Raw genomic sequence first — 27897 nt, forward strand, 5'->3', positions numbered from 1 at the left:
AACTGCTGTGGGAAGATTGTCGATAAAGCTTTTGTTTCACTGTTGCTTCCTACTGAGAAAGGCTGCTCAGGGTGTCTTAAAGGAGTTGGCCGGGACTTGCCTTATCTTCTTAATTAGCAGAATTTCCTGGCAAAGCCCTTGACGTGAGTTGAAAACATGGATCAGAACTTTTCTGTCATTGAACATGAGGCTGTTTGATCACATTAACTTTTACTATGCTCCTGTTTTTTTGCACCCCTTGAACAGTGAGAAGACTTAAGTCATTAGCAATTCACCTGACCTACAAACTGAGCAATATTGGTTTAACAAATCTCAGGAGCTGCAGTTTGCTGAGAATACTCTGCTGGGGATTCCCCCAACACCCACCTCCTCAACTACTATATGTCCCAGGGCAGTTTCCTCAGAAGAAGGAATGGCTATTTAACCAGTTTAAGTCTGGTGCAGATACACTCTGCCACGAGGCAGAGTGAGGTGGATTCCTCAGGTGGCAGGTGCTGAGGAGTAGAGAGATGTTGGAGAGGAAAGCTCCATGTAGCCTGCCCTGGGCCCCTTAAGCCAGCTCCCTGCCCTTTGCTGTAGGAGATGCTGTCCCTTCACCAGTGGCGATGCAAGATTTAGCTGTGTTCGTTCTGCTTGATGATTCAGGCAGCCCACCAGGTTCCATTTGCTGTACCTTCACATTATCGTTTGAAGCAAAGCACAAAACCTTAGGTTCTAGAAAATTATAATTTCCCCAATCCCAGCTCTGGGCTGTTCAGCTGTACCACTCTTACTTGTGTGGGCATACTTGTTACAGGATGGAGTCAGAGGTAAGTCCAGAGGGAAATCTCAGCTTTGCAGTACCGAGAGGAAAACTCCACACTTTCTGCCTGCAGCTCTCATGCAGGCATCGCTCACCCAGAGGTTTGTGGGTGCCCGTGAGTGTGTCATAAAAAGAGCTGACACGTGCAGCTGCAGCATATCCTTAAGGACTCCACTGTCTGTGACAATTTGCTGTATAAGTTCATAGGTGCTGCTGTGCGTGGGAAGGCGCCCTTTCTGGGGATGGCCTGTCTCTCATATTGGTATCTGATTGTAAGGGTTTATAGACTGGTCACTGCCTCCGACGGCCACTTGGGTACAGGACGGTGCTTGCTGATAATGACCTTGCCTGGCTGAGTGGGGCCTTGTTCCAACCAGATATTTGCTCTGCAAACACACCACAGATCTAGATTAGGATCAGGCATGGACGAGCCTGGAGAAGGTGCAAGACACTGGCTTATGTGTTGGTTGCAATAATAATAATAATAATAATAATAATAATAATAATGAAAAAGCCTGCTTTCTAGATTCGCAGGGTCTTCTCCGCAGGCCCAGTTCCTTGTTTACAGCATCCTTTGGCCAGGGCCTGCTACCATGTGCTGCTGCAGCTGTCTGTATTGTTGCCTGTTCTTGCTTCTCTCTCTCCTTGCTTCTCTCTGCCATTTTCTTCTTCCTTTTCCTTTTTTTGAATTCAGTTATAATTTGCTTTACTTTCTGCTGCTTTACCTCTGTGTGCAGTTTTCCCTGTTTCCCCAACACATTTCTCCATTGCCATTCCCTCTCTCTCTCTCTCTCTCTCTCTCTCTCTCTCTCTCTCTCTCATCCTCATGGATTATATATTCTATATACAGGCAGGCTGAAATGAATGAGGTTTTGCTCTCTACTTCATCTCCTCTCTGACTTTTATCTCCTACACAACGCCACATTTCCCCCTTGTAAATGTTTGGTTTCTGGGCCTAAGGGCACTGCCAGGCAGCAGCAAAGAATAGTGTAAGGAAAGTGTGTGTGTTTGCACACACCTGGCTCCTAAGAACCACACCTGGGATCGCTATTCCTTCCCTGCCCTGAAACGCTTCGCCTTTTAATATCATCAGAAGCTGTTTTGTGGACACTTAGAGCATGGGTGTAGTGGGGGGGGGAGGGGCAGCTGCCCTCAAAAAATCAAGTAAATAAATAAAAATAACTAATTGCGTTGCAGATAACATTCCCCCCCCCAACATAAAGCCTGCCCTCCCCGATAAATCCTGGCTATGCCCATGACTTAGAGCAGGCTTCCTCAACCTCAGCCCTCCAGATATTTTTGGCCTACAACTCCCATGATCCCTAGCTAGCAGGACCATTGGTCAGGGATGATGGGAATTGTAGTCTCACAATATCTGGAGGGCCAAGGTTGATGAAGCCTGCCTTAGAGAGAGGGGGGGCCATTTCCACAGAAGTGGGTTTTGCCTGCATGACTCTTCCTGAACCTCTGGCAAAATGTCTAGGGGCTGCCAGGACTGGGTGGGTCAAGGAAGGGGGTGGGAGCTTGTTGTTTGCATTGTTCAGCTGAAACATGAAAGTGACCAGTCAGATCAGGTTGTATCCAGTGAAGTCCTACTCAGAGCAAGCCCGTTTAAAACAGTGCACCTAAGTTAGTCCTGCCCATCAGTTTCAATGGGTCTGTTTTGAGTAGGACCAATAATACCATATTTACTCGAATCTAATGCTTACCTTCTTGGCCAAATTATGTTGTAAAAATTAAGGTGTGCATTAGATTCGACGGCACATTTACATTTGCCAGCAAATACTTTTTTTGCTTTCAATGTTCTGAACATTGAGGTGCACATAAAATTTGATGGTGCATTAGACTTAAGTAAATACAGTAACTTTATTATTTGTGCCCCACCCATTTGGCTGGGTTTCCCCAACCACTCTGGGCAGCTCCCAACAGAATATTAAAAACACAAGAAAACATCAAACATTAAAAACTTCTCTATACAGGGCTGCCTGCAGATGTCTTCTAAAAGTCAGATAGTTGTTTATTTCCTTGACATCGGATCGGAAGACGTTCCACAGGGAGGGCGCCACTACCGAGAAGGCCCTCTTCCTGGTTCCCTGTAACTTAACTTATCGCAGGGAGGGAATTGCCTGAAGGTCCTCGGAGCTAGACTGAATGATGGAGTGGAAACGCTCCTTCAGGTGTACTGGGTTGAGGCCGTTTTGGGCTCTACAGGTCAGCACCAACACGCTGAATTGTGCCTGGAAATGTACCAGGAGCAAGTGTAGATCATTTAGATGCTTTAGGATACATTTAGCCCCTATTGGATACAACCATTCAGGGGCGTCGCAAAGGGGGTGCGGGGGATTTGGTCCTCCCTGGGTGTCATGCCGGTTTGTGTGACAAAATCCCCCTGCGTGGATTGGCGTGGTGGTGCTCACACTCCCGGCGGACGGATTTCATCGTGAAAATCCACCCGCTGATAACGCAAATACGCCCGGCAGTCAGCCTGGCACCTTCTGGCGGGTGGCACTCACGGGCGGTTTTATGCGATCGGCGGTCAGATTTTCACGATATTGGCTGGCGTATCAGTTTCGTGGCCAACCCTCCCTAAAAGTCATCCCTTTGGGGGTGGGGTGGGTGCCAGACACCCACTTTGGGGTGGGTCACCCACTTTGGAGTACCCTAAAAACAGCTCAACAATTGTGGGGTGCCCTCTCTAAAAATTGCCATGTGGGGGGGGGTGACAAAAAATTTTTCACACCAAGTACCAGCTGACCTTGCTACGCCTCTGCAACCATTCATGTCTCAGAAAAAGATATATACGGTATGAAATTTTGACAGCGTCCAGGAAAGTAGACCTGTTAGGCTGTTGCATTTTAAAGACAGTCTTATAATACATTAGAGACCTAACACAAACTTTTTCTGGACCACAAGGCGACTCAAATGTCCACAAATATTTATGCTACAGCAATATTTGTTAGTCTTTAAGGTGCCAAGATGTTGATAATACTTGAGTGGCTCAGCTCAAATGATTTCCAAGTGTTTCCAGATTCTCTCTCCCTCTTTCTCTCCCCTCCCAACTCTTTTATTCCACTCCGTCATTGGCCCACTCCAACACCATTGGTCAACAGCCCCCAGATGGCAAGTCAGTCCTCCTTGCTCCATCTCTTGTATATAGAATAAGAGAGTTCACGTTGGCAGTTGGGCTTGAGTTTGCTGGCCACAAGTGAACAGACAACCATCTTCATTTGTTGCTGTTCTGTTTCTTCTTCTTCTTTGTTTTTCTTCTTTTAACACAAATTTGGCCTTCCCACATTGCGCGGGGAATACTGAAGGGGGGCCCAGCATTTCAGCCTTTGAGCTAGACACGTTTGTGTGTGTGTGTGTGTGTGTGTGTGTGTGTGCGTGCACTTCATCAATGGGTGTCAAATCTTTGTTTGCTTTCTTTGAAATGTGTGCATGAGAGAGAAAGCCTGTGCACAAGAGTGTAAAGCCTGCACCTTGTTTTCTGTATGGAGTGTTTTGGGGTAGATCAATATTTATACAAATGCCAGGTGGTAAAAGGTTGAGCACACGTAATAATTATTATTAAGGCTGCAACCTAAAGAAATGAATTCTAATAAGACATAGGACTTTTGAATTGGTTATTTGTTGATTAAGTGCACATAAATTTACATATTGTTTCTGAAGCAAGAAACATCACCTCTTTATAATTTTAGATGATCCATATGTTGTAGCGGACATCATCTTAGAAGAGTCAGTCCTACAAGATAGAGAGAAAGGGGAGGCATATATTTTTAAAGATGGCACTTGCTGTTTGCAGTTTTTATAAGTGCTTGCATATGTTTAGAATTATCGGCTGCCATGTTAACTGGGGACAGATAGTAGGTTAAGGCTGCAATCCTATACCCACTTACCTGGGAGTATGCACCAGTGAAATACTTCTAAGTAGATATGTGTAGAATTGCACTGTAAAGGTCTTTTTAACAAATTAATTTACAAGGTCTATGAGCAGGGCTGAGGTGCATATGTTTGCTTGTGTAGCCCTGAAGCAGTGGCCTTGTTGTTACCCAAGTGTAAGATGCTGTTGAATATAACCTTACACCTGACAACTGTTTGGTGCAGCGATGGGGGAACCTGTGATCTTGTTGCTGGACTGCAACTCCTATCAGCCTCAGCCAGCATGGCCAACAGCCAGGAATGATGGGAGTTGGAGTCCTTATGCACCCGGGGGGGGGGGAGGCTTCAATCTAGCCACCTCTGGTTTAGTGAGATGGTCCAGTAACCTGAAGAGGGCAGCTTTGACAAGGGGAATTTTCACACAATATAATGAGAATAGTCCTTGTTTGGGCATGTGCGTGAGTAGTCTTAGTTCTGAATGTGTGAGAATGCAGCTTCTGTGTTTGATTGAGAAAGGAAGTCATTTGCATTGTAAGTACCTTAAAACACCTTATGTGTGACTTGTGGGAGAAGGCTTATATTCTTCCTGAAGTGCATTGCTGCCAGACAGCTGTCTTCTAGGAATTACCCCATCTGAGCAAGACAAGGGAATCAGTTTTCCTGCACTAGCAAGATACTGGGGTGCAAACTTTATGGGAAAGAACAGCTGACGCTTCAGATGTTGATGGACTCCAGCTCCCATCAGCCACAGCCAGTGATCAAGGCGTTGGCAGTTAAAATACAAAGATCATCAGGGGGACACAGAAGGTGTACTTTTCAAATAGACATTCATACCTTGAACGATGCAATTCTGGCTGTGGATCTGCATTCACTCTTATTTGGAAAGACGTGCAGACTTCCAACCTGGATTCAGTTTGGGAGTAACAGTTTTGCCTGTTTCCAGTAGATGCCAGAGGGCTGATTGGCCGTCCTTTGTACCAATCCTGGAGTGTCTCTTTTCCTCTTTAGCCAGCTGGCTGTGCAAAGTGCTGATTGGCTGACTTGTGGCACTTCCAAAGTCAGTCCCCGGCCACCCGAACAACATTTCCACTTAAAAAACAAACAAATGCACTGTTTGGTTTTTAAGGCGTGGCGTAAACATTTTAACTAGACAAGTGAGTTAGGTACCTGGGGGGTGGGGAATGGTGTGGGTTTTTAAAAGCCTCCCTGAAATGTGGAGGGAGGGGCAGAACTATACGCTGGAGTCTGCTTGGCAAGGCGTCCAGCACATTTTGCTGCTTCTGGTGAAGAACCAGATGGCTCCCTCCCCCTCCCCATTTGCCCTCCGTGTATAAAAGTCAGTCAGGCTGCTAGTTAAGTCTTAATTATTATTTTTAATTCATAAAATTTATACAACCTTGATTGTAAAAAACAAGAAACAGATAATAAACCTCAGAGTAGTTTACAAACAGACTAAAACAATAAAACGGGGTAAACAAAAAAAAATATGGCTCGTTAAAACATTCAAAATATTATAGTATTTCATACCTTTTACACACCATGTACCCCAGCAAGGCCCTCTGCTGCACCCAAGGGCGCAGGCTCAGCTCTGTCCTCCAACACCTTCGCCACAGCTCTGCACGTGCACGCCCACCCCCAAGTATCTGCTGCCCAAGGCAGCTGCCTCATTTTATCTAATGATAGGGCTGCCCGTGGCAGGAGGAAAGAATACCCTGCACTCACTTCTGGAGGCAGGTAAGTTTGTACACATCCTGCCAGTCCTTTTGTGTGCCACTGCCCTTAAAGTGCCAGCAGCCACATATCTGTGGGTGGCTGAAAATGTTGGCTCGTGCACAGGTGTGCATGGCTGTGGCTGTGTGGGTGTGCATGGGGTGCAAGTGTCCTGGCGTGTGTCGTATGTGTCTGTTGTACATGCTGGTGCAGGCAGAGTTTTGTACCTTGCAATGGAATTGTGGTATGCAAGGATGCAGACATCCTTGTGTGTGTGTGCGGGTGGGTGGGTGCAGCTGCAGATTTCCATCTTCCTTTCATTGTCCTCGCACATGTATGCAGTATTGGTCATTGTGCTTTTTCACAAGTATCTGTGTGCACGCACGTGTGCATGTGCACACGAGTGTGTGACTCATTTTCCAGGCTTGCGTGGCCTCTTGCCTCAAATTGTCTGAACAGCCATGTTGCTCTCGTGTTGTCTTTCAGAATCACTATCAGTGACCCTTGAAGATTGGCAGCTACGGTACGTTCTTCACTCCCACTCACCCCGCCTCCCTCAGCCTCTAGTGATGCATGACTCAGTGTTAGTCTTATCCCACCCAGCCATGCCTTCCCATTCCTCTGTCCTGCCACCTGCCTCTCCTAGGTAGTTCTTAGAGATATCCTGGTCTTCAGAAGCAGGCCCTGCAAATTCCTCCTCGTTAGAGCGTTGTAGTGGAAATGTGGTGGGAATTTTTTTGCTGCAATTAATTTAAATTACGTGAAAAGAAAATAATTTCCCCACCGCCACCATCCCTAATAGTCCTCTTAAGTCCCATAGAATTGGACAGCTGGGAACATGATTTTGAGAGGGAGGGAGGAAGAGAGTGAGTTTGTGAAGGCTGCACCATTATTAAAGGTCTTTTCTCCCCAAGCTTTCTTCCACAAACATTGGCCAAAGCAGACCACTGGTCCTTCCATCCCAGGATCCTCTCCTCTGACTGGACTCAGGAAAAGAGGGAGGCCTCTCCCGTCACCTTCTGCTACCCAAGGTCCTTCATCTGCTTAAAAAACTTGTGTTCCTCATGCCCATGTCTCGAGTTATGTCCCTAGTATTGCTTCCCTTCAGATTCAGCAGGAGAAATTAGGGCCTGGTGAGCTTTTTTTCATCCCATACATTTTAATTGGGCTGGCACCAGAGCAAGACCAAGTCTCTTGGGGGCTTTCTCCACTCTCACTGACATCCGCTTGGGTCTCTGGGTAGGGTCCCCTTGCAAACCATGAAGACTTCCCAGCTCTCTTCCGCTGGGTTTGAAACAAATCATTTAATAATTCCCCGACGCCATGCATCTACACGGTTGCACAGTTGATCACTCATCAAGGGGGTGGCACCTGCACCTACACTAGAAAAGGCTTGCCCTGTTTAAGTTGTGCCAGCCACACAGTTGTTAAAGGCACAAGGCATCATCTGCTTTATTCCTGTAACTTCTCACAGCAAGCTGCTCCTGTTGGAAGAATGACTCTCTTCAGCAGGATATAGGAGATACCTCACATCCCTTCCTTCTGAGAGCTTAGCAACAGTGATTAAGTGACACAACATACTCAGCAACACCAGGGCATAGTATCTGCCTAACAAGCCTTAGGACATTGCATCAATGTTTTGCTTACTAACTTCCTGTTTGATTTACTTTTTAAAAAAATGAAAGCTAGTCCAGGAGGGAATGGACATGGAAGACCCCAAAAACATTCAAAATTCTATCCCAAAATGAAGTTTAATTCACCTTTATTTTACCTGACAATTATGGGAACTACTTTCAGGTGTAGTCCAGAGGTTTGTGAACCAGTTCAGTGAACTTTGTTCCGCTGGACTAGTTCATTCCATGCTCTGTGACTTAAGAAATATCCCAACCCCCCCCCCAAGCCCCCACCACTGCCACACAGCACCCTCCTTGTGAAACACAGCAGCTTGCAATAAAAGTTGCTGGGTCTCAAACTTCCCACTGAATGTGCTTAAACTAACTCCTTTGGAGTTCTGGTTCCATATCCCTTGGTACTGTTTTATTTGGTGTGTTGTGACTCGCAAGCCTCACATACTGACACTCAGGGATGCACAAATTTCATGGCCACACCCCTGCCATGGAACACTGCTTTATTTGTTCCTTAACAAGGTGACAAAGTCTCAGTAAGTTCTTTGACCTATCTAGATATCTAATTTCACTTTATCCTTCCCATTCTATAAGATGTTCAGGATAATGTACATGGTTCCCTGCCTTTATCTTCACCAGATAAAGTTTGGTTGTGTGACAGCGACTGGCTCAGAAAGCTTTGTGGCTGAATGGGGATTTGAGCCCAAGTCTCCCTAGTCTTCAGTGCGGCACTCTAACCATTATACCCCTACTGCCTTGAGATTCAGTCAGCTTGTTCCACATTGAACCTGTAAATGTGTAAAGACTGTAGGAGCCAAGCATCTCACTTGAACTTCATGCTGTAAATTTTATTCCACCTTCTGATCCCTGCACCCATTTTTCTTCTTCATTGCAACAAGAGAGCCTTTCTAAGCCTTTCTTGCCTTCTCTGCTTCTATTTTCCTTTCTCTCTTCCAAAACTTTGCAGCAGCATATTTGTTGAACACCAGAGAAGGGCCTTGGCAAGCGTTATTTTCTTTGGGGTTTCCAGTTAAGGTAGGAAGAGAATTCACAGCAAAAGGTAGGGCAGCAAAAGAGATACTTTGGCAATGAGGAATTGAGTATTAATAGGGCCCGGTGGGCAGTAAAGAAACCCAATTGTAGATTCTGCAGCTGAGAAAGACAGGTTCGAAGAGTAACAGAGATAATAATAATGTGCATTACATAACTCTACTTAGATTCACAGGATTTATTACACATTCAGTAATTCAGTTCCCCTCCCCTGCTTCGTGTGCATGTTTGCGTGTGCGTGCAAGAACAGTTACACAAGCAAAAGGCTTTTTTCCCCTTCATAAACATGAGGACCAAACAAATTGGTTTTGTGTTTTAAAGTGTGATTATAAAAATGGTGTGGCCTGGGCCAGGTGACAGGTGCCTTTCTGGCACAGCAAACCAGTGTTCTGGTGGCTCATACAGCCTGTTCCACAGCAGTTATGAGAGAGAAGGGGGGAAAGCCTTGGCTTTTGGTATATCCAAAGCAGGGACGATGGTTTCTTGCTCCCTAGCAAGCTCCAATTAGGAAGCCCCCTGTCCTGGGGGTTGTTTGTTGCCAGGGGAGCAGTGAAGCAGGAGCAATTTGGCAGTATAATAAATCACACTGAGCTAGAAAATCTGTCTTATTGTTATTTGTGACCTGAGAGGCTGACGTTGTGTACACACTATAGCTTTTAAGCATATTTGTAGTGCAGTCTTTCCCTTCCAGAATTCTGGGCACTGTAGTTTCAGTTCCCAGCAAACCATAACAAACTACAGCACCCAGAATTCTGGAAGGGAAAGACTGCATTATGAACATGTTGTTAAGGAATAATGTGTGTGTGACCGAAAGTGAGTGCAGGGGTGGGCAAAGGCAGCAAGCTGTGGAATTGCAGTCACATGAAATAGGCAGAGATAGAAAACCTTTTGTACATACTTGTCTTTGTACATGAATGTAAAATCTTGAAAAATGTCCCATTGTGAGGAGTATCTCCTGTAAATTTAATCAATCAATCAATCAATCAATCATTTTTTATAGCCACAGACCTACTAAGACAGAATATACACAGAATAAAAGCCATGAGTATTAAAACATATACTTACTTAACATACAATTACAAAAGATAAAAGCATGAGATACAAATGGAAATTAGCATGAATCTTCTTACGAGACCTTTGAACCTAGAACAGGAACTTGGCCACTAATTCTGTTGTTATTATTTTGTATCAGCCAAGAAATATTCCAGGTGCCATTCCTGTGTCCTTCTGGGATATTTACTCGCAAGGGGGCAAAGTAGTCTGTTGCAGAAGGGAGGCAGTTAACTCTGGCCTTGTTTCTATTCTATAGATGCAAGGCCTGTCTCTGGCCATTGACCAGTGGTTAACACTCACTATGGGATTCCAAAAAGGGGATGCAAAAAGTTCGAAAGAACACTCTCAACTGTTGAACTAAATTCCTGAATCCATATCAGAACGACATACAGCAGCTGAGACAAGATGTAAACCTTATATACTTTCACGGCAGCAGGGATAAATTGTGCTCCCTTACTATAGAAAAAAAGGAGTGCCACTTCATTGTACTCTGAGCAGCTCATCTGTGTGGGAGTAGTCCAAGAAAGTGTGGAGGAAAACATAATGCCCCAAGTATCTAAACTTCTTGATTTGTGTCTATACGTCGACCACCTATTCTCCTCTTACTTATAAATCTGCATCTAGAAAAGGCCATGATCTTTGTTGTGCTAAAATTAATTGTAGATGCATTATCCTTACGTAATACTAGAATGAATTTTCAAGGCCTGTTTTGGACAGAGGCGTAAGTACAGCATTGCCTGCCTTCAATGATAGTAAGACTTCGGCCCCTGCCCTTCTAAGTTTGATCAAGGCCATTGGTGTGGAGGAAGAGAGTGAGCGGAGAGCAGTGGCGTTCAGGTGGAGATGGTGATTTCTCCTTGGCACATCTCTGTATCATCCCCAGTGAACCTGTAGCTGTGGAGTGTGAGAGGTATACCATCCAGCTCAGGGGGACTGTAACTCGGTGTTCCATCATCACGGCAGTTTTGCAGTAACTGACTTGCTTCCAGAACATCATCTCTTTCCTGCTTCCTGTCAGCCCTCCTCAACAGCAGCTCAGAGGTTGCCATTCAGTTCTTGCCAGGCTGTTTGGTTGCAGGAGCTGGTCTTTTTGAGGAGGCTTGGCTGTTGCCCGTTCATCCTTCTGGGACTCGCTGTTGGGAAACTTTGCCTGCCCAGAGCCTGGATTTTACAAAGAGCACCAAAGAAGTCACAAACAATCATTTCTCTTCCGGTTTTGAGAGAAGAGCTGCATTTGCAGCCTTCGTGCATTACAAAGTTCCTATGCAACTCCCTTGTAGGAAATGCTTTTGTGCATAGAGCATGACATGTTGTGATCCTTCACACCTCTAAATAGCCACACAGTATACATGCTGGGAAGCTCTGCATCCTCAAGGCAGTGCTGACTTTAGACCACTACAAAATGGAGCCTTGTTCTGGTTGGAGCTCATTAAGGGGGGGGGATACAAATGTAGGTTTGAGAGAGGAAAATGGTAGACCAAAGCAAACTCTTCCATGGTAAAGGGCAAGCCCTGGTGACAGCTTCTGCTCACAGTGGTTTACATGCATGTAGGACTGTCACACAGATAATTTAACTTCTCTGTTATATTTATTGTGAAGAGCCCACAGATATGTTTATCCTAGACTGGGCTATGGCCATGGAGATGGAGAGCCCCTCTCTGGGATACTCCCAATCTGTTCCCAGACACCCAACCTGATCAAGCCTCGTGACATCCATACACAATGGCAACCCCCACCCCCACAATCAGAAAGGTTATGTGGCAGACTTGTCTATAATACTGAGACTATCCAGTAACTTAAGGTAAGTTCCCGGGAAAGAATCAGCGCTGGAAAAATGAGTGCTGCCAAGGTTTACAGCACCTAAAAATGGATGCACCAGGATATGAATTTGCTTTGCAAAAATTAGGCCACACTTCAGTCTTTTCTCAAGGCAGTTCACACAATAAAAATAAAACAAATATAACGAGATAGTAACAAAATTAAAAAGCATAAATTAAAACAGGCAGCAATAAAATAAAAAACAAGCTAACATCACATGGAAATTGGCAGAGGCTGGCGCCTGCCTGTCTCATGCTGAAGCAGTTTGGGGTGACATAAACAAGGGTGAAGCCGTTACTAGAGCTGAAGGACATACCTAAGAGGTGCTTCACCTTCAGCATCCAGCAGCTCAAAACCAACTTCTAACCACACCAGTCTGACAGTATGAAGCAGCCCCTGGTTGTTGCTGGAGAGGTTCAAAAAGTCTGGGAGTTGTCAATTGGAGGGGGGTGGAGGGAGGCATGCTGCAACCTAATTTCTGACTAAATTTGTTCTAGGGTTATAAAGAAGTGTTTGAAACAGCTGGACTCAGCTAGTGGTCAAGCTCAAAAAGGTGCCCTTTGCTCTCAGAGCAGGGGGTGCCTGATCCAGACTGGCCGGCAACTTCTGAAACAGCACCTCCCAGAGGACACCACCCATTCTGTGTAACATTGCTCCTCACTCGCTTGGTATAGTAGCATCACAAAGGTTGTGCTGCATGCTTCTCAACACTCACCTGGGTACCAGGACCTCCTTTCTGGAAACTGGACTCTGGTTTCTAGAGATCCTTCAATGAGATTCTAAGTGAACACCAGTAATCCATGGGGATTTCATAGATCTGTGTCAAGGGTGGTTTCTTGTCTTCCTTTTTAAAGCAGCAACAATGAAATTGATCCATTTTTAAAAGGCTATGAATAACAACATTGCCCTCTCTGGTCTATGTGAAGGCCAAGGTCCTGGTCTGGATGAGGTGGAGAAGCATGTAGGGATTGTGACTGACCGCCATGGCTAACCTCTGTGTGTGTGTTCTCTTCTCGTCTTTCTTTCTCTCTTCTTCTCTCTGCTCTCACAGCCGGAAGGGCCCTGCCTCACCTACTCGACCCACCATAATCCGACCAGCTGAACCGTCCCTCTTAGATTTATAACCCGAGGCCTGTAGAAAGCTGGCAACAAGTTCTGTGCCCGGGGTTCTCCCCGCCCCAGCAACCCAACCCCTTGTTCCTCCCACAGGCACCTTCACTCCCCTCCTTCCCCCATGTCGTAAAATGCTCGTTAGTGATTGAGCTCTTCTTCGTCTTCTCTCGTGCATCCTGTATTGCTTTGTGAGCGTAGAGTAGTCCTAGTTCAGTGGCATGGGGAACTTGGAAGGACATAAGATCTTTGGAGCATTGTTTTTACAGGAGCATTGCTGTGCACCAAAACGGCAGTTGTGGACAACCTGCCTGGTCTGCGCATAGCATCCTGCCTGCGATGGTTAGCTGTAGCATCTAGCTCTAATCTATAGCTACGTAACAATTCCCCTCCCCTACTATAGTTAAGATGAAAATTCTGGAAGAGGATAACACATGAAGATAATGTTAACAAAAACGTTTTAACATTCTTGAACATTCTTGGTAACGTCTGGTATGTGGGTTTGTGAGTCAAAGTGCAAACTTTAGGGAACAGTTGACACAGCCTTCTCTCAAGCTGGGGACAGGAGGGCTTACTGAATAATGCCGTCTTGCAGACCAAGAATTCTCTCACTATCTCGAGGTGGAAGGAACCAACACAATGTGCTACCCTCTATTTTTTGAAGTAGCAAAGGAAGGTTAAGAGAGGCTGGTGTTTCCAGGCAGCTGGCTTGTATTACCACTTACAACTGACTTTCCACAAAGCAGGAGAGAGGTTGATAGCCTTCCTCTCCACAGAAATGGACTATCTTAATATTTCCAGGAGTGGGCTGTGTGTTTTAGTGCAACTACCATTGCTTCAGACAAACAAACAAAAACACTACTCGTTTGATGTCATGACGATTCTGTTGATTCTTCCAACCTTCACTTCTTGCATGCTGATGGTACAAATATGTAATGTGGGGGAAAATGTGTATAACTGCTACTCTTGACATCTTCTTCTCTGGCTTCTTTATGTATATGTTGAGGGGTAAATATAGAAATATTTAAAGTGGGGTGGGGGAAAGGATCTGCAACATCCTGTCTTTTTGAAAGCCAGCTTTAGACATCCTCCTTGGAAAATTTCAGCCATCCCCACTTACAATTTTTGTTCCTTTTACCCCAGTGCTGTTACTTTTGATTTTCTGTTGAAGATCCTCGACGTCAACTTCTGATGTCCAATCCTTTCCATATTTTAACTGTTGTTTTACATTTTTGTCCCTCTCCCTCTCTCTCTCCCCCCTTGTTTTTTCTTTTGTGTTCTTGTCTCTCTTTCCTTGAATTCCAGCCGCCCTGGCAAAGCTAGTCCCTCCCGCCCGGAGAGTCCAAAACCACCATTTGACATGTAACCCTGCTCCCTTCTTGAGATCCATCCTTTATCTGCCTCTTAGCTGTTCTGTCCTGGAATGGTCCAACGCACATGTTAAAAACACAGCTTTGTTCTGTTGTAGCTTGTGGCTTGCACATATCAGATGTGACTCTAGTGAAACTGGCTTTTCTTCCTCCCAGTTGCTTTAAAGGAATTTAAACAAAAAAATGAGCTATATTGTAGTAATGAGAAACATATCTTTACTGTTATATAAATATCTATAAATATCTATAAATATAAAGATCTAAATATATATGGTGTCCAGATGTTTTAAGCCTTTAATGCTTCTGATGTTTGAGTTTAGCAAATACTTGAGTAAGGAGATTATATATAATGTACACATGTGCACCCAACAAAATATAACCCACACCCAGAAGTCTGAGATTGTCAACTCCCTGCTGTACACGGTTGGGTTATTGTTGCCCCAAAATTGTGGTGAATCTTCGCAGTGCTGCTAGTATCTGTGATGCTGTCTGTGATCTGTCAACTCTTGTTTATTGGCTGAAAAATAAACTATTATTTCTGTATAACTGACTACTCCATGTCTAGAATAAAACACTCTCTCAGTGCTTCCAGGCTCTTATACTTAATGCTGTCAAGTTATTTGTGGCAAGACAAATGGAGAGCTGCACACATGATGGCAGTGTCAGGAGCAATAGGTTGACGTTCTGGTTTTACAGTTAAACACACACACATATTCTGTATGGGGTTTTTTAAAGGAAGCATCACCATCCACTGAAAGTGTATTATCTCACTGTGGTATTATTTACACATACCAAGAAAAGGTTCTATACAAAAACTCCAAACAACTTTAATCGGAGTAGATTCCACGGTTCTTAAAAAAGAAAAACTCAGCTGTTTTCCTTGGCAGGTGATTTTGGCAGCCAACACATTATTATTATTATTATTATTATTATTATTATTATTATTATTAGTTGTAGTAGTAGTACCTGCCCACTCTAGGTGGCTTCCAATAAATATAAAAGCATAATCAAACATTAAACACTTCCCTGTATAGGGCTGCCTTTAGATGTCTTCGAAAAGTTGTAGGGTTATTTATCTCCTTGACATCTGATGGGAGGGTGTTCCACAGGGTGGGTGCCACTACCAGGAAGGCCCTCTGCCTAGTTCCCTGTAACTTCTTGCAATGAGGGAACCGCCAGAAGGCCCTCGGCGCTGCACCTCAGTGTCCGGGCAGAATGATGGGGGTGGAGACGCTCCTTCAGGTATACTGGGCTGAGGCCGTTTAGGTTTTAAAGGTCAGCACCAACACTTTGAATTGTGCTCAGAAACGTACTGGGAGCCAATGTAGGTATTTCAGGACTGGTGTTATATGGCCTCAGCGGCCGCCTCCAATCACCAATCTGGCTGTCGCATTCTGGATTAGTTGTAGTTTCTGGGTCACCTTCAAATGTAGCCCCACATAGAGCACATTACTCTACAGGAGATAATCAGCAGGAGATAACCAGCACATGTACCACTCTGGCAAGACAGTGCATGGGCAGATAGGGGATCAGCCTGCATACCAAATGGAGTTGGTAGACAGCCGCCCTGGCCACAGAATTGACCTGCGCCTCCATGGACAGCTGTGAGTCCAGAATGACCCCCCCATGCTCCGTACCTGGTCCTTCAGGGGCAGAGTTACCCCATTCATGGAGTCCCGTCCCCCCCCCCGCCTGCCTCCTGCCCACCAGAAACAACACTTTATTGTCTGGATTCAACTTCAGTCCATTATTTGCCATCCATCCTCCAGCCACACAGGACCTTCACCACCATCACTGGTTCCAATTTAAGAGAGGTAGAGCTGGGTATCATGCGCATACTGATGAACACTCAGCCCAAACCCCCGATGATCTCTCTCAGCAGCTTCATATAGATGTTAAAAGGCATGGGGGAGAGGATGGAGCCCTGAGGCACCCCAAAAATGAGAGGCCAGGGGGCCAAACACTCATTCTTCATCACCACTTTCTGGACACGGTCCAGGAGGGAGCGGAAGGAAACAGCTTTCACCTCTGTCCCTAGCTGGAGATCATTGACCAGCATGACCATGGTCCTCCAGATGTGCCACAGGCTCACTCACTTTGCCCAGGAATGGAAAGTTTGAGACTGGTCATAGTGGCCGAGTCCAAAGGTTTTTTTTGTTTTTTTAAATAAAGTGGTTTGATAACTGCCTCTTTCAGGGAATTCTCTCTCACAGATGGAAGCATTCACCACACTACAGAGCCCATTGTCCAGCCCTGCCCTGCGTGGCCAACAATGAGATCCACACAGAACCCAAACTTGTGCATTATGCTTAAGTTGCAATGTCTTCCTATATAGTAGGGTAGATCACATTGAAAATCTACTCAGATCATAAAATCATATGTCAATATTAAGGTTCCATGGATGGTTAAGTCCAGTCAAAGGTGACTAGGGTGTGGTGTTCATCTTGCTTTTCAGGCCAAGGGAGCTGGCGTTTGTACACAGCTTTCCAGGTCATGTGGCCAGCATGACTAAACCGCTTCTGGCATAACAAAGGACTATGACATGTGCCAGAGCACACAAAAACACAGTTTACCTTCCGGCTTGCAGCAGTACCTATTTATCTACTTGTGCTGGTATGCTTTCGAACTGCGAGATTGGCAGGAGCTGGGACAAAGCACCCTGTTCTGCGGATTCAAACTGCTGATTGAATTGGGTGGTGCCACCAACATCCCATAATCATAGAACTGTAGAGTTGGAAGTGACTGCAAGGATCATCTGGCCCCTGCAATGCATGAATTTTTTCCACAATGTGGAGCTTAAACTCCAAACCCTGAGATTTAGTCTCAGGCTCTACTGCAGAGCTTTCCAAACTGCAGTGTGTAAGATCACAGTTTTGTGTGGGCAGGGCAGTGGGAAGTAAATAAATGGGAGAGTGAAGAAAACCCACACATCCTTTATTAATTCACACACACATACCCCTACCTGTGCAAAGCTGCAATCTATAAAGTTTACCCAGCTTTGGGAAGGCAGTGCCAGAGCTCCAGAGCACTTGTACTGCCGTCCCAAAGATGGATAAAATTACTTTAGTAATCTTTTGGGGTCAATATTTTGGACTCCCAAATGGATCTTCTCAATAATGCTGCATCTCAGCTGGTGCCCTGTGCAAGAAAACTGCCCGATCCCAGATCCTGCACTGCAGCTGAGCAAGGTGCCTGGCTCTGCGAAGGAGGCTCCAGGGCTCTGGCAGGGTCCCAGAGCCCTTCTCTCCATCCCAGAGCAGGGCAAGTACTTCCTAGGCTTCCGGTTTGGGAAGGCGAGCGCTCCCAAAGTCAGACAAAGCGGATGGGACTTTGTAATATTTGAAGTCCCCAAGTAGATCTTCTTAATTTTGCACCATCTCAGATCAAAGCTGTGTGCAGGAATACTGCCAGCACCACTCTTAATCAACTAAGCAAGGCTCTGGGAAGGCAGGGCAGACTTTTGGAAGGCAGTGCCAGGGTGCTGGGAGCATCCTAGTCCCCTTGTGCAGACCTGCCAAAGCCAGACAAAATAGACTTTTCATATTGCGCCATCTCGGCTAAGCACTGCAGGAAAGCTGCTGGTCCCACATGCGGGTAAGCAAGGCACCTGACTTGGGAAGGGGGCTCCAGGACTCCAGCAGGGTCCTAGTGTCCTTCCCTCTGTCCAGCCACCCTCCCCAAGCCTGACAATATTGACTTTGTAAGGTTCCATAAAATAGCGACCTGCAGCATCTGAGCACCACTTCTCACCTTGGGAAGGCAGTGTCAGGGCTCTGGCAGCACCCGAGCCCTTGCACCACCCTCTCAAAGCCAGACGAAACGGATCTTCTCAATTTTACAACACCTCAGATCAGAGCCCTGCGGAAAACTGCTGCCGCCACTCTTAATCAGCTGAGCAAGGTGCCTGGCTCTGGAAAGAAGGCTCTGGCAGGGTCCTAGAGCCCTTCCCTCTGTCACGCCTTCTTCCCAATGCCAAACAAAATGGAAGGGCCTTTGTAATCTTCCATAAAATGGCGGCCTGTGGAGGCCAATATCTGGCGCCCCCAACTGGAGCGTCTCAATTGCGCCCCCAACTGGAGCGACTCAATTTCACACCACTTTACATCAGCAACATGTGCAGAGAAACATCCAGTACTCCAAATCCCGCACTGCGGCTAAGCAAAGCGCCTGGCTTTGGGAAGGAAGCTGCAGGGTCCCAGAGCCCTCCGTCCGTCCTTAGGAGATGCAATACACTTGCAGCAAAATAGCAGAGTGAAATGCATGCATACCCCTCCCCTCCCGCTGCTTCTGTCCAGGGAGTAAGGATTGTTCCGTCTTCACAAACCCCTTCCACATGAGAGACAGGTGTCGGTTAAAGTGAGATAAGGGATGGCTCTCCTGAGGTAACAAAACAGAAGCCCCTAAAAGCCCACAGCTGAAGGACAACTTCGTTTCTCAGAAACCATCTTTAGAAGAACCACAATAAAGCGCAGTAGTTCCATTGTACCTTTTTGTACAATTCTGGGGCTCCACCACTAGAGGTGCAGTTAGGATTTTTGGGTGGCTGAAACAGCATAGCGCTATGTAAAAATGAGAAGAGAATGGTGGACTGGAAACAGCATTAAGTATCTACAGGAAAAGCAGGGCTTGTATGCACTGTCCTAGATAACAAGAGAAGGTTCTGCTACTTGAAACGGCGTGGAGATTGACAGACTGAAATGAGCATCTGACATACACCGAGGCCAGAAATGAAAAGGGCTGCATGAGGGCTGGGCGATGTCTGTTTTCAGGATCGTGATATATCAACAGCTAAACATTGCGATATACCGATACAGAACGATGTCTGAAATAAGGATGGAACTCTGTAGAGGCAAACTGGGTAATCCCCTGGCAACTGCTACTACTTAGGGGTTTAAAACTTACAAAATTTAACTTCCCTTTAACATATTGCTATGGCTGTTATTTTATAGTACAGGTAATTTTTAAATTAGCACATTTTCAAAAAAATTAAAGCTGTAGGAGTAATTAGTAGCATAGATATCAAAGGTAAGGTGAAAAAATGTTCCCTAATAGACACGAGGGAGACATACTTAAGGATACTTAAACAAGAGGGCAAGGTTTATTTTTATTTTAACTCAGAATAGCCCAGTTTATTTTTCCACGGGACTAGCAGCAGCTTCCAAGAGAGCCCCAGCTGAGGGCAGCAGCAGTTCAAATGGCAGGGCTGGGCAACTGGAAGGGGGTCTGGGGAAGCGAGGCCGAAAGGGCTTCCTGCTCTTGTGAGGACCCCGGTATGGCTTGGGTGTCAGGGTCTTGTGGGCAAGCAGAGATAGCCCAAAGAAAGAGGAAGGAAGGGAAAAGGGACTCCCAGCAAGAAGCCTGGAGCTGGCTCGGACTGCATCTCCCTCAACCGCCTGGCGCCTGCGCTTAAAACAAGAAGCTCATGAGGAAAGTTCCCAGGTAGGCTACTTTCTTCAGCACCTGCTCTTATCATTCATTGCAGGAGGCAGAGGAGAGTTGAGGGGCAGCAGGAATGAGGAGAGGAGCAATGACCAAACTCACGGTTTTCCCCACATCGTGATTTTTGCATAGCACATGCACGCATTGTGATTCACGATATATCACCACATCAAATACTATGAAACCATTACCACGAGGTGGACTTCAGACTGGTTTTGGACAATATTGATACAGTGGTACCTCGGGTTAAGAACTTAATTTGTTCCGGAGGTCCATTCTTAACCTGAAACTGTTCTTACCCTGAGGTACCACTTTAGCTAATGGGGCCTCCCGCTGCCACTTCATCCTGAAGCAAAGTTCTTAACCCGAGGTACTATTTCTGGGGTAGCGGAACCTGTAACCTGAAGCATCTGTAACCCGAGGTACCACTGTACATTGCCCAGCCCTAGCAGCAACTAGATTTTTTCTCTTCCCATTCCTGGGAGAAAAGCACAGTTTAATGGTGAAGGCTGTCCATTTCAGCAAGGACAAACAAAATGCAACATGCATACAACTCAATCATGTCTGCACAATAAGGGAAACTGTTCATCTTTTGTAGAACATAAGAACCACACACAGTGTGCTATAGGTGGAACAGGTTTATTCAGAAAGAACAAATTTGTAACAGGATTAAATTATCTTTGCAAGAGAATGCAAGTTCTCTCTAATAAAGGTTTTCCTTTCACATTCCCAGAAACCAGACACCCAATAAATATTTCACAATGTTCCATATTAAATCACATTCCTGGCTCCCGCCACTGAATTTGATTTTTTTTTAAATACAAGATTACAAGATGACTTCTGGCAGCCCGAAATTCTGCCCAAAGACTTTTCTCCTCTTTATTCAAGGTATATACAAAATGTTACACAGATACACTATGTACATTCGTGCAAACAGGAGCTCGCAAGCCCACATTGTAGTGCCAACACAATGCACTGAGGGAGTAACACTGACATCACAGCTGTGCCAATCTCCTGGAAGAGTGCAGTGATTTAAGTCTACAATCGTGCTCTCCTGAAAAACTGGCAAAGGATGAAGCTTACATTTTAAGAAGCTTCCCTGTGTGCTTTTCCTTTGGATGGAATTTTTCTAGCAGGTTCTACTGGAAAGGCTCTGATGAAGATACAACAATCTATTATGTAAGCGACTGGCAATATGACTTACAAGGAGGTGCAATGCAGCAGCAATACTCATCCACCTTGCTAGCACTTTTCACCTCCAGGAAGGACCCTGGTCACAAACAAGCAGCTATGTCACCAGCCAGCTACTTCTGCTGCCTGTATGCAAATGTACAAAGTTATCTCACATAGATGGCCTCCTAGGTAGGATTCAAGCTAGACATGGGGCAAATCTTTGTCCCTCCCTCATGCACCTGCTCTGAATGCCTTTTTCACTCAACATATGATACACACCCTCCTGCATAGAAATCTCTGGCCTGGTTCTGTATTAGAACCACAGGAGATAAAAAAATTATTTCAAACAACCCTGCTCACTGTTAAAATAATCCACTGCCCAACCAGGAAGAAAGGAGATCCAATTAAAGGTAGTTGAAATTCCAGAGATGAATATAAAAGTATGCTTTTTCAGTGATTTCCTTTAAAAAAGAAGAGGGGAGAAAGGTTTCCCCATCTTAAAAAAAAATTTAAAACCATCCAACAGAGACAGCAAACGATGTCACCTTCAAAAGCGCAGCCACATTTCCATCCCATCCTCAGATCATCTGCACCAAAAAGCCAGAAGCCAACGCCAAAATGGTAACAGGAGACAGATTCTCCCCCTGAGCTGCCTGTCCCAAGCCATTAGACAAAAAGGAAAATGTTTTGTAGAGCTCTCTGTTTTAAGGAAAGCTAGAGATTAAGATGGCTGTTAAATTTGGGCAGGAGGCCAACTGTGCAATAAAGCAAAAAGACAGAGATCTATGGTAAGGGGCAAAGAGGATCCAAACCATCTAAACCTGGAATAAATTAACAGAAAGGTGCTGAGCTGATGGCTACAATGACAAATGGAACAAAAGTCACTGACTGAGGAAACTGACTGGCTGCCTGAAGCAGAAGCCAGGAGAACCAAAGTCTTCTCCTGAACTTCACATGACAGCCCTACATTATCTGCTCAGGAAGAGCAAAAGGGGAAGACTAGCTCAGGATGCCTGGCACTCAAATTCCACTGAGCTCAACCACCATGTGTGACACTTGCTGCAACCGAAGATTACAGGACAGAAAACACGGGGCACTTTACGTCCTTGCAGATTCCATGCCAAGTTACACCACCATGATCTTGACTTCGTCATTCTCATCAGCTCGATAGAAGAAGGGAATGCAGGGGTTCTGCAAGAGGGAGCCCAGCCTGTCCCGGGGGTTTTGAATTTCACGTAGAAGATGCATGATCTGCTTGGTGGTGGGGTCTTGTGAAGCAGGCTGGGGAGCTTTGTTGTCAGTGTGTGATGGGTGGGATTGCGAAGCTGTGGATTCCAGTTCTGGCTCATCTGCCAAACTCACTTCTCGCAACCCTGGGAAGCAAGATAGCAGACACTGTTTAACTTCTAGAGAGAAATGTTTGGTCTCAGGTTTTCCTGGAAGTCTCACACACAAAACCTATAAAACTCTCTCCTCAACCCTAGTGTGTGGTAAATGGTTTCTGTTGCTTGTGGAGAGCGGAAAGTAGTTCTGCCCAAGCTCAAAAACAGAGACATTTACTGATACTTCTCAAATTCTGGGGCTAAACCAAGATACTGAAATTAAGCTTAGAACTCCCCATGAAGATACAGCAGCTATTTCCCCCACTGGTTGTCACCACTGCTCACCTTCACCATCGGTAGCATTCAGCTCAACGTGCCTCACTGCTGTAAGAGCAGCTTCACTCTTGGGGTCAGACTGGGGATCCACATTTTGAGCCATCTCCATGTATTTTATATACCATTCGTTCTTCTCCCCAACCAAGCGCATCACCAACTCCTGGAGCTCCAGTAACTTCATCTGCAATGGAGCAGTATAAAAAGGGAAACGGAATCAGCAAGAGCCACCTGTGTGTCCCACATGCACCATACCACCTCCCGTTACAATGAATAGGTTTCCTTCTTCCAGTGTCCCTGGAATTTTTTCCTGGCAGCTTTTAAAGCATTCAAGCTTCTAGTCCTCAAGGTCCTTAATTTTTCTGCTCATCTATATCGCCTCTGCTTTGCACATGCTCACTGTTCTCCTTTGCTTTCTTTCAACATCACCCTCTCCTGTGTTCTCATAATAGACCCAAGTGGGTTAGCACCACCAGGAGCACAAAGGCATTAACATTGATTTGCAAAGACTTTTAACCTTGGTGCTCCCAGAAGCAAGTTTCCAGATACATTACTTTCTTTAGAGCTAAAGCAGCAACATTGGAGGTGTCCTCTTCCCCTTCGATCCAGGCTTGTACCACCACTACTTCTTCGTTCTACCTTAATTTACTGTGTAACTGACCAAGGAAAGTCAACTATGTTTTATTTTCATCTGAGGTGCACGATTCTGAATCACCCTTCTTATCAAGCCCAAACCTCTCCTTCCCCTTTGTCTCCTGTTATCTATGTACAGGAAACATATAAAAACATAATAAGGGACTGCTGGATGGGTCCTGTTCTCACAGTGGCCAACCAGATGCCTATGGGAAGGACCAAAGTAGGACCTGAGTGGAACAGTTTCCTCCCCACTTGCAATTCCCAACAACTGTAACTTAGGAGCATACCACTTCCAACTGTGGAGGCAGAACACAGCCATCATACTAATAGCCATTGATAGTCTTGTCCTCCATGAATTTGTCTACTCCTCTTTTAAAGCTCTCCAAGTAATTTAAGAAACCTTTTTGTAAGCAGTGGAAGTGGCTTTGTGCATGCAGGCAGGCAGAGGTGTTCAGGAAGGTCACAGATTACAACAAACAACAACAGGTGCCCAGAGCTCAACAGGAGACCAGTTTACTCCTTTAAATGGGGTGAGCCAGACTCTGCCTAAGGGTCTTCTTCCAGTGTGCCAGGAACTGTAAATAAAGACAGTGGACCCTCCTTCAATCAGAGATCTGCCTCAGTAAGCACTGCAGTCCAGGTGCAGGAGCGAAGGGTGGTTGGTGCCCTCATTAACAGTGTGAAACTCACAATACCCCAGCCAACCCGGTTCACTCCCTTCTGGTACTGTGTCAGAAAGAGCCCTTGGTGGGAAGGGAGGAGATCCCTTGCTCACCTTCATTTCCTCCTTGTCCTGGGCCAGTCGGCTGATGTACTCCTCTTTCTCCCGGTGGCGCTGCTTTAGGATAGCCCTCTGACTCTGGTACAAGGCAATGTACTCACCTGAAACACAGGAGACACAAGTGAGTCTTAGCAAGTCTGTTCAAAGGGTGGTGCTGAAAGCTCCACATTCACCCTTACATATACATGCAACCATGAAATGGGGTTGCCCCCACCTCCTTCTCTCCTTGAAAAAGAAAACAAGGTAGGCAAAGCTTCTGGTACGTTCTGAAATCTAGCAGAATCCACATGTTGCAATAGGTCTTTTGGAAGAAGGGAACAGTTTCCCACCAGCAACTTACTGAAGTTTTATAAACATTGAACAAAGATGAAAAACCATAATGCAGCTAAATGTATGTATTCTGCCTTTTACTTTCAGCTAGAAAACGCCATATGAAACCAATCAGCTCAAGAATTCTGAAGCCTAAAGATTTTCCACTATTTCCTTATTTACATGTTTTATTTTGGTAGAAACTAAAAGGGAGAGAAGGAGGGATGCACATAAATAACTCTGCCTGCCTGCTACTACAGGATGCAATGCAAGCTGCAAAATAAGCCTGTTTTGCAGCCTGCACTGCCACGTAGTGAGCATAATTATGTGCTCCAAGCAGTGTCTGGTTGGCTTCAGAGTGGGATTGTGCCACTTGCATGCCAGTCTTTGTCTGGCTTGATTCATAGCCTGGAGATCCTCAGAAGACCAAGAGACCTCACAAGATCCATAATGCCAGAGAGGACATTCAGAAGCAATCATGTCAGCTGTCTGTTCCATAGCAAGACCTGGGCTTTCTCCACAGGAAGATCCCACAGAGCATTCAGGAACACATCAGTTTCCATCCAAGTGGGCCCACTAGTCTTAAGCAAGAGATGGCCATTGTCAATCCAAACATAATGGGATAAAGATCTCACCATGACAAGGAAGTAAGACTGCACTCCCCCTTATTCTCAGTCTCTCGTATCGCTTGGGGCAAAGACTGTATCATGAGTATGCTCTGCATGGTGTGTCAGACCAAAGACTATTGGAGATAGATCCATAGCTGACCCAATGGTAGCTACACATGGTTACTGGAGACACCCAGGTGTTCTCCATCACCCCAGAGATCACCTTGGCCAGCCAGATCAGGGATGCTACTGGGCAACTGGGTGGCCAGCAGACCAGCAGAAAGTTGAATCTGCCTCTCTTAAACAACACCAGGTACAGATCATCTAAGCCTGTCCCAAAATCAAGAGGTTTTCTGGTCAAGGAGATAATGTTTTTATGGACAATATCAACACCTCCCCCTCAACCACCTGGTAGTATAGCCTAGTGTTGTATCATGTACCCAGGTAGGCATAAGCTGGGTAAGGTCAGGTCCACCCAGTTCACTCACCCAAGTCTCAGTAATGCCCGTCAGATCAGTCTGTTCATCTATGATGGATGAACATAGTCTTATTACAGACCAATCTGGCATTCAGTAACAGCATCACCAAACCAGAGGGCTCAGTGGATACGCTACTAGTACTTTCCAAAGGAGAGGACTCAAATGAGGAACACAGATTAAACATCTAGGCCTTGGTACTTGAACGGCATCTTCCTCTGCCCATGACAGCTGAGACTGGACAGCATTTTAACAACTCCCTGCTACCTGCACACCCAGACACCCATCATCTATCACAACTGAGAGATTCAGGCCAAAGATAGTAAACTTAAGGCCCAATAGTATGTGCATAGCACACCATCAGGAGGAAGATGGTGAATCTACAACTACTCTCTTTCTGCCTCTCACTCGAGGGAAACCACGCCAAACCAAACTTCCCCTCAACCAGGTTCTCATCATGGGTGAGGGTCACATGCCGTGTCCCACAGTTTCGGCCCTACGTATCCTGACTGACACTCCTCTTCCCCTGCGGCTCCCCAAAGTGGCAACCTTTAAGTGTTGTCCCCTTTGGGGATGACCCCGCCTGCCTGTGACAGGGCCTGCTGTTATAATAAGGAAGGCTCTGGACCACATCCACAGTCCAGGTGTTTTCACTCAGCCAACCCTACACTGTAATCAGCACACTTTCTGACATGCAGGCAGGAATCTTACAGGATAAGCAAACTGACACAGGCAAACAGCACCCACTTTTGCTGGCTGAGAGAGCAGACTAGACAGGGACTAGGATGGTGCATACCAGCTGCTTCCTACATACTCTGTAGGTCTGCTCCCAAGACCTTTATTTGGTTGTTTCTGTGTGGGGATACACAGAAGGTAAAATGGTTTAGATAGGTGGGTGATGAGTAGTAATTCCTAACTACTGGAGGCTGCCTGCATTTTCCTTTGTCTTCGTGAGAACTGAGATTTTAAAATGTAAACAAAAGGTCTTCGGGATCCTATGGGAGAATTGCCACACAATCTATATCAAAGTGTTAGTCACACTTCCCCAGACATCTCAGTGAAACGTGGAGAGGGGCACTGAATTCATCTCACCTATAGTGTCCGTTTCTCCAGACAACTGTATACAACGATGTTCCAGCTCTTCCACCCGGTCCTTCAGCTCTGCCCTCTCATGCATCAGGTCTGTGAATCGAGACTAGAAAGCACAACAGCCAGTCACCATTGAAGATGTTAGGGAGCCCATGTGGAAGAAGAAACCCAAACGCTCCTGGCACAGCAGCCAGCGCTACCACAGCAATAATCAGCACAAGGGCAGCTTCTCACCGATAGGCGGGAGATAGGCACCATCCCTTGGAAGGTAAAATGATCTTATTTCTAGAAAAGAAAGCAGCAGAAGCCTTCTACCCAAGCAGGTCTGACTGCTTAGGAGGAAAAGCCTGCTGCTGCTTTCCAAGGGAAGAAGTCACTAGAACACTAAAGATTTTCAGATCAGTTCTCTTAAGAACATATACACTCAAAACGTAGTGAGGTGTATCAACAATAAACAAAGTGTGGTTTGGCTTGATTCTTCCACAAAATATCTTTTGATTCCAAAGCAGAATCACTAGTCACTCACCCTCACAAAAGATTGTGGCAGGGAGAGAGAAGAGAACCTACATGGTGAAAATCTGATTAAGTGCTAATTATTATAGTGATCTTGGGGAATGGAGGAACTACTATAGCTGTTTGGAAGTCTTACAGTACAAAGACGGCTAAGCCAGTAACAGTCCATCCAACATCACACAGCTCAATAGGCAAAGGCAGGATTGCAAAGGCTCTTCATCAGTGATGGGACCTTCACATGAACATGCTCATAAAGTGCTGGAAGATGTATTGCATTAACTAGCACATGTGCTATTTGTCTGGGTTTGTAGCCAAAAGCATTAAACACGCACCTGCAACTTCTCCATGGCACTTTTTAAGGCTTCGTGAACCTCACCTGGAACAGAATCTGCGGCAGAATCTGAAAAGGGTCAAGTAATTTAATTAAGCGACTGCAGAAGGAATGGCCTTGTGGTCCAACCTGGCTGGAACCCAAATAGACACCTGAATATGCACATACACACACAGGAGCACGCTTACCTCCCCCAGATGCAACATGCAGCTGCTGCTCCTTCCTCAGTATGGCAATCTGCTTCAGGAGGCCTCTGCATTGCCTCCTCTCCTCAGACAGTTGCTGCCTCATCTCCTCTCGCTCAGTTTCCGCTTGGGACATAACAGATGTCAAGAAAGCCACCTAAGATGCAATTCCATATGCTGAAGTTTAGCATAAGGGTGTTGTTAAATGTAAAAAATAAAAATATATCCTGGGGACCATTTGAAGAATTATAGCTGTTTTAAATAAGAGAAATAAGTGTACAATCA

General features: G+C 45.6%; 2 protein-coding genes across 23 annotated transcripts in view; one reads left to right on the forward strand and one right to left on the reverse strand.

Annotated features, from left to right (window-relative positions):
• DNM1 (dynamin 1) overlaps positions 1-15002 on the forward strand; it is a 132558-nt gene extending 117556 nt beyond the window's left edge. For 9 of the 16 annotated variants that reach the window (XR_008328450.1, XM_053373541.1, XM_053373544.1 and 6 more), the window contains one exon: positions 12989-15002. Coding sequence is in view for 12 of the 16 variants with exons in the window: in XM_053373541.1 (XP_053229516.1) it covers positions 12989-13061 (73 nt within the window). In the remaining 4 variants the exon portion in view is untranslated. Of the gene's footprint in view, positions 1-6877; positions 6915-12988 lie in introns of those variants that run through there. The other 7 variants (XM_053373552.1, XM_053373550.1, XM_053373553.1 and 4 more) reach the window with 4 other exon arrangements.
• Positions 15003-20479: 5477 nt separating this feature from the next.
• GOLGA2 (golgin A2) overlaps positions 20480-27897 on the reverse strand; it is a 47060-nt gene continuing 39642 nt past the window's right edge. For all 7 annotated transcript variants that reach the window (XM_053373534.1, XM_053373535.1, XM_053373533.1 and 4 more), the window contains 6 exons: positions 27616-27769; positions 27429-27496; positions 26587-26689; positions 24096-24202; positions 22697-22868; positions 20480-22402 (listed from right to left, as the gene is read on the reverse strand). In XM_053373534.1, coding sequence (XP_053229509.1) covers positions 22155-22402; positions 22697-22868; positions 24096-24202; positions 26587-26689; positions 27429-27496; positions 27616-27769 — 852 coding nt within the window. In that variant the 3' untranslated portion in view covers positions 20480-22154. The remainder of the gene's footprint in view (positions 22403-22696; positions 22869-24095; positions 24203-26586; positions 26690-27428; positions 27497-27615; positions 27770-27897) is intronic.

The sequence above is a fragment of the Podarcis raffonei genome, chromosome Z (assembly GCF_027172205.1).
Source record: "Podarcis raffonei isolate rPodRaf1 chromosome Z, rPodRaf1.pri, whole genome shotgun sequence".
NCBI classification, from domain to species: domain Eukaryota; kingdom Metazoa; phylum Chordata; class Lepidosauria; order Squamata; family Lacertidae; genus Podarcis; species Podarcis raffonei.